Here is a 7,101-nt window from a genome sequence, read left to right as displayed (position 1 = left end):
TACAAAAGCACACTGTTCTCGCTCAAGGCTAACCACAGCTTCCCAGCACACTTATCTGGGGCTAACTGTTACTTCCAGCACACACACACACAGACACCCAGGCGCCCAGGCTAACAGTTGCTAATATTATATCACATGTGATATAGCATTGGGTTATAGTGCAATAAACACAGATCCTCACATATCTTATCTTGCATCTTGCAGGCAGCATGTGTTATGCCGAGTTCATGTGCTAGTCTTATCTAGGAAACCCGTACATTTCCGACAAGATAACTGGTAGAATGCGGCACGTGTATAACCACAACCAGTTAGCAAGTCTGACATTTCAGAGTTTCCTAATTTTGACCAGCAAATAAACGCGGCATAACGTCGAGCGGTAACTTCTCCACAAAAGGGCTTCACAGTGAAGTCACACCAAACCAGCAAACTAATTCCTTGGAGATGACGGCCGCGCTCCGTCGTTAGGGACACCGCTGTGCGCAATACAAGCCAACAATTAATCCAGGACATTGATGAGGTTTAGTTGGTAAAAGGTGTTATCAGCAATAGTTACAATGCCTCAAAATGAAGTAGTTATCGTGCGCTACGGCCCATATAAATCGTGTGGAATCGTGGACCACAGAACGTTTCGTCTGATTGGCCTCCAAAGTAGATAGAATCCTTGGCTACATTCAAATAAGTGTGCCTATTGCAGCGTCATAAAGTGCCTTTTTAGTTTTATATAAGCGAGCAGTTAGTAGCCTACCTTTCGTTTTCCCGATAATATCACTTATCCACGTCTTCTAACTTTCCTAGCTGCATTGGAAGAGTATGGACATCAAAGTATTTTGGAGAAAATGTCTGATTGGAACAAGGTGGAACTTGTGGTCAATGGAGAATGTGTCTATACATGCAGCATAAAACAGCTGGAGTTTAGTAAATTCAATGTAGATACTGTAGATTACTCTATCAAATTGTACAGAATCTTACCTGTGGTAAATTATGACTAATTTATCGTTTTCACAGAGTGAGGTAAGCATACTGTAACTGAATGCACATGGATTTAACTCTTGTCCCCTCTCTGATTGTGACCTCATCTGTGAAAACCTCATTCTAGAGCAGGGGTATTCAACCTGGAGCCCGCTAGCCCTCTAGTGGTCAACGAAAATATATCAATACAGCAACAAAAACGTCATACATATTTTTTTTAAATTAGTATTGCTAGTAACAACAGAATAAACACATATTGAATTACATACCTACAGTAGGAAATAGGACAATATCTTATTTCTAATGATGTCAACTTTTTTTCTCAGCTGGCAATTACATAGGGGAGAACTGGGACGAAAGTAACACTTTTGTTTTTGTTTCTAATTACTCAGAGATCGATAGAGCTAGACACCATACTGTATGACAAACAACTTATGTGTCCTCTACCATTAGCAACTGTAATTTCATTTCTATGGTAAATTAGTTGAAATTAAATAGACCGAGAACAGAACTACCGCAATGTTACTTTTGTACCTGCCGGTGGGGCGGGAGTAACACAGCCTTGGAACAGAAGTAACAGTTGGCGAGAAGTGCACAATGCTCATTAATTTCAACCAATGTACTATCAGCCATAATTTCATATTTGTGCCAATTTGAATAAGTAATGCTATAGGTTCAACATTTATGAAAATTAACCATGCGTCAACATCGCAATGTTGCGAAACCACAATAGTTTGCCTTACAATATGAATCGGACTAAAATGGATCACATAGCTCTATTAAGCATAATTTTCTAATCTCACTTGAATGAGAATGTAGTAGAATATGTTTTTCACAATTTTCAATTACTAGTCATGCTATGCTCCAGTTGTCCTTGTCATGCGCGCTCCTCGTGTCTTGATAGAATAAATGTCTTTATTCTCTTCTAAAAAGGCAAACTCACCATGCTTATCATATTTCCATGGCTTGATACAAGGTTATTGACCCCCAGAATCATAAAGATATATATTTTTAACCACTAACCTGTTGATAAAAGCTTATGTGAGAAGCTGATCCATCAAGCCAATTGATTAAGGCATAATTCTAATGATGTCATATATAATTTTCAAACATTCAGTCACTTGTTGATATTTTGATAACATTATAAAAGCAATATGAACTAGAGGAGACAATGACCTGTGTTTAAAATGTATTTTATTTTATTCCAGGTCATCAGTTTACATTATGTTACTTTCGTCTCACCCGTCTCTCCTGTAACTTCTCCCAGGCTTACACCGAAGACTAGCTAGCATGATACTTGAAACCTATGCTGTTATTTAGTCACTAGATGGGTTAAGAAAATGACATACACTACATGACCAAAAGTATGTAGACACCTGCTCCTCGAACATCTCATTCCAAAATCATGGGCATTAATATGGAGTTGGTCCCCCCTTTGATCCTATAACAGCCTCCACTCTTCTGGGAAGGCTTTCCACTAGACATTGGAACATTGCTGCAGGGACTTGCTTCCATTAGTGAGGTTGGGCACTGATGTTGGGCGATTAGGCCTTGCTCGCAGTCGGCATTCCAATTCATCCCAAAGGTGTTCGATGAGGTTGAGGTCAGGGATCTGTGCAGGCCAGTCAAGTTCTTCCACACCGATCTCAACCAACCATTTCTGTATGGACCTCGCTTTGTGCATGGGGGCATTTTCATGCTGAAACAGGAAAGGGCCTTCCCCAAACTGTTGCCACATTGTATGCTGTAGCGTTAAGATTTCCGTTCACTAGAACTAAGAGGCCTAACCCGAACCATGACAAACAGCACCAGACCATTATTCCTCCTCCACCAAACTTTACAGTTGGCATTATGCATTGGTGCAGGTAGCGTTCTCCTGGCTTCTGCCAAACCCTGATTTTTCAGTCGAACTGACAGATGGTAAAGCATGATTCATCACTCCAGAGAGCTCGTTTCCACTGCTCCAGAGTCCAATGGTGGCAAGCTTTACACCACTCCAGCCGACACCGCTTGGCATTGCGCATGGTGATCTTAGGCTTGTGTGTGGCTGCTCAGCCATGGAAATCCATTTCATGAAGCTCCTGACGAACAGTTATTGTGCTGACGTTGCTTCCAGAGGCAGTTTGGAACTCAGTAGTGAGTGTTGCAACCGAGGACAAGCAATTTTTACGTGCTACGCGCTTCAGCACTCGGCTGTCCTGTTCTGTGAGCGTGTGTGGCCTACCACTTTGCAGCTGAGCCGCTGTTGCTCCTAGACGTTTCTACTTCACAATAACAGCACTTATAGTTGACCGGGGAAGGTCTAGCAGGGCAGATATTTGACGAACTGACTTGTTGGAAAGGTGGCACATTGAAAGTCACTGAGCTTTTCAGTAAGGCCATTCTACTGCCAACGTTTGTCAATGGAGATTGCTTGGTTGTGTGCTCGATTTCATACACCTGTCAGCAATGGGTGTGGCTGAAATAGCCAAAACCACTAATTTGAAGGGGTGTCCACATACTTTTGTACAAATAGTGTTTATTTTTGGGAGGTCAAAATAATGAAAAACTATCAGCCAAATCTATTCATTTTAAAACGTTGATTACTTGTCCTTTACATTATCATTCACCTAACAAGATGTGACTCTTTTTTTTTTTGCTAACGTATGATGGGGGTCCCTTGTTCGCTAATTTGCCTGGGAGGGGGTCTCTGGGCAAGAAAAGGTTGAAAACCCCTCTTCTAGAGCCATCTATATGAAGCCATCTTCATAGAGGGTTCTGATTCATCAGATTGTCAAAGTCACTGATTATGATGTCACAGTAGCATTGAGTGCATTATGTTTATAGCGTAACAGTCCTTAATTCTGCCTTCCACGGGAGGAGATGGGAAACTGGGCCCCCTATGCAAGGAGGCCGTCACTACTGTGCAGAATGCATACTGAGATACACCCACACTCTACCAGGAGATTGGTCAAGGGGATGAGTCTAGGCTAATCTAATAGTAAACCTGAAGAGAAACACAGCAACAGATACTTTTGTATTTTTTTATGACAAGGATTGCAGTACCATACAATAGTATTCTCCAGCATTAAGTCAAGTGTTGTTGTATTTATTGCTACATAATCTCGAGGACCCAGAATCAAATCTGGCGTGTATGCTGGTCATCTCAACAGTCTGTAGTGAGAGACTGCAACATGCTAATTGCAACATGCAGTCATTATAGTTTCTTATGGTTTTAATTTTATGGTGATTAACTGTGCTATAGTTAAAATATCATTGTCGGTATTACCTCAGACAATGTTGTGTCTGGTCCCTGTCTGAAAACGTACTTTAAAAAATCCATAGAGTTCCCTTAACCTTTGGCGTACTACCCTTCTTAGATCTGCTTCCTGTGGTCTCTCTCCTCATCTGAATATGATTACTTCTGCAATCTATTCTCAATTAGCCTTATGGGAGGGATTGTGCACTAATAGAATCATACCCTATCGGTCAGACCACAGATCAAATTAGCAGACCAAATTTGCACTGCTAGCAAAATCCAAATGGTCATGCAACCACTGCCACACAGTCACAGTCTGGATGTGTCCCAAATGGCACCCTATTCTCTATGAAGTGCACTATAAGGGAATAGGGGGCCATTTAGGACGCTGCCTCTGAGGTTAGGCTCAAAGTCAGCTTCAAAGTTAACCAAAAACATATGGAGGTGCTTATAGGGGTTCATGGCACTTATCATATTTCATTTCAATGCAATCAAGGCGTCCCCCACACACACACAAAACACACACATTTAAATACAGTACGCCTTCTCTAGGCCTACGTGATTGTCCTCTAAACTTTATTAATGCTTTATTACTAAAAGCAGACAGCTTAGAGCACTTTCTTCTTGGGAGAATATCAGACAACCAAAAGAAAACCTTGTACCCATCTTCTGAAAGAGCCAAGAGATGATAACCTCAGTTTCTTCCTGTGAGGCACCAGTCATGCATCCCAAATGTCACCCTATTCCCTATATAGTGCGCTACTTTTGACCAGAGCCAGTAGAAGTAGTGCACTACATAGTGAATAGGGTGCCATTCGGGACGAAGAGTGTCTAGCACTGAAATATATTTAAGGGGGAGTAAACAAAAGGAAACAAACTGAAATATATATGTTTCTCTCCTCACGCCTCCACCCTCTAAGTTATTGCCTGAAGCTCCTGTTTTTAACGGTGCATGCAGTTTGCTCGAGTTTCAACCTGGCTAGGTGGATAGCACAGTTAATGTACCTGACAGCAAAGCAATGGAATTCCGAGAAAACATCTGGGTGTCAACTGAAAGAGATTGTCAAAGCAAATAGACTCGGGCAGTACTGAAACTCTTTGGGAGTGTTATTGTGATGTCAATGCTATTGAATAACTGATAGAGAATACAGCCAGCTGGCCCCACTGATTAGTCAATTTTAGTGCAGCTTTAAGTTATGTAAGGCTGCTGCTGTTCTCCAAGTGGGAAGATGAAGGACTGGAACAGACTGGACAAGAGAGATAGTGAGCTGGAAGGTGGAATGGGAAGGTGGGCTTGTTACTGTAAGTAGCTTATATACATTTTGGAAGAAGTTATTATTCTATTTAGTTAGAGGTTGTGTTTAGTCTTTCAGGATAGCGTTAACAGTTCTGTACTTACCTTATATCTCCTTAGCCTTGGTAGGCCTACACAGCCCTTCCCAGACCCTCACAGTGAGGTCTACCATTCTCTCATAGGACAATAGTGGTGTACAAGCCTATAGATGAATATTGCTCCAACAACATCTATGAATAGGATCCCTGAGGCCAATATTACTTCTTCTTTCCCTAGCTTCCCTCGTCTCTGGAGTCTATGCAAGACTAGCATGACCCCTATAGGGCTGTTGGAGTTGAGTGTGACTTTAACTTTGACCAGGAAAAGTGCTTTATTTAAAAAGCCACAGTGCCCTCTAGTGGCAACATAAACACAATATAAAATATTCCAGATATTTCCAGCATAACATCAAAATAAGGAATGCCTTTCAACTTGAATTCAATGGCCACATTTTTTTTATGTAATTGGAATCATGTTTATTTATTTTTATTTATGGACAAACTTGATTCCAATTTCATTTTTTTTTAACTATTAGAGTGGTGGCCTACACTACCACGCATAAACATGAACATGAGTATACAGTACTATTGCTACAGTATCTTGCCACACAAAACAAGCTTCTAATCTAAGAATCTGTCCAGTTTTTTCTGGAAGTTGTCGAAGGCATCTTTGCCCAAGTAGTCAGCCTGGCCCTCCTACCACAGCCAGCACTGCTCCAGATCATCCTCCTCTGTCTCTGCAGCAGTCTACAAGGAAATAACCTAGATGTTCAAAACCAAGATTATATAATAGATTAGGAACCAAGATGATAAATTATGTTAGAAATAACCAAGATGATAACTAAAACAGATTAGGCAGCCATTCCATTCACCATCAGTCAGAAGAGTAATGAAAGATGGAGACATGAGGGACATTAAAATAAACCACTAAAGGAATGGTTACCGGGAGGCCTTGACGCAATACCATGTGTGATATTTTGTTGTAAGGTAAATTATGTTAATACTGTTGTGCACCAGCAGAGGGTGTTACGACAGTAGAATGTGTATTTTGCCAACAATTTATGTAATGTTTACCATTTAGACATGGAAGATAGATCGATCATTTATTAAATCAGTTCCTAATAGTAGTTTTTAAATATACACTGAGTGTACAAAACATTCGGAACACCTTCCTAATATTGATTTGCAAGAACAACCTCAATTCATTGGGGCATGGACTCTACAAGGTGTTGGAAGCGTTCCACAGGGATGCTGGCCCATGTTGTCTCCAATGCTTCCCCCAGTTGTGTCAAGTTGGCTAGATGTCCTCTAGGGCGTGGACCATTCTTGACATGTGAAACTGTTGAACGTGAAAAATCCAGCAGCATTGCAGTTCTTGACACACTCAAACCAGTGCGCCAGACACTTATTACCATAGCCCGTTCAAAGGCACTTAAATCTTTTGTCTTGCCCACTCACCCTCTGAACGGCACACATACACAACCCATGTCTCAGTTGTCTATAACCTGTCTCCTCCCCTTCATAACTGATTGAAGTGGATTTAACAAGTGACATCAATAAGG

General features: G+C 41.1%; 1 protein-coding gene across 1 annotated transcript; it reads left to right on the top strand.

Annotated features, from left to right (window-relative positions):
• Nucleotides 1-554: 554 nt before the first annotated feature.
• LOC139531366 (UPF0728 protein C10orf53 homolog) lies at nucleotides 555-4,140 on the top strand. The gene is made up of 3 exons (XM_071327829.1): nucleotides 555-648; nucleotides 796-914; nucleotides 3,825-4,140. The coding sequence occupies exons 1-3, from the start codon at nucleotides 555-557 to the stop codon at nucleotides 3,888-3,890; spliced, it is 279 nt and encodes a 92-aa protein (XP_071183930.1). The 3' UTR covers nucleotides 3,891-4,140.
• The last annotated feature ends 2,961 nt before the right edge of the window (nucleotides 4,141-7,101 follow it).

Source organism: Salvelinus alpinus, chromosome 10 (assembly GCF_045679555.1).
Source record: "Salvelinus alpinus chromosome 10, SLU_Salpinus.1, whole genome shotgun sequence".
Classification (NCBI taxonomy): Eukaryota; Metazoa; Chordata; class Actinopteri; order Salmoniformes; family Salmonidae; genus Salvelinus; species Salvelinus alpinus.
The sequence above is the reverse complement of the archived record's forward strand: the minus strand, read 5'-3'. Positions and strand labels throughout refer to the sequence as shown.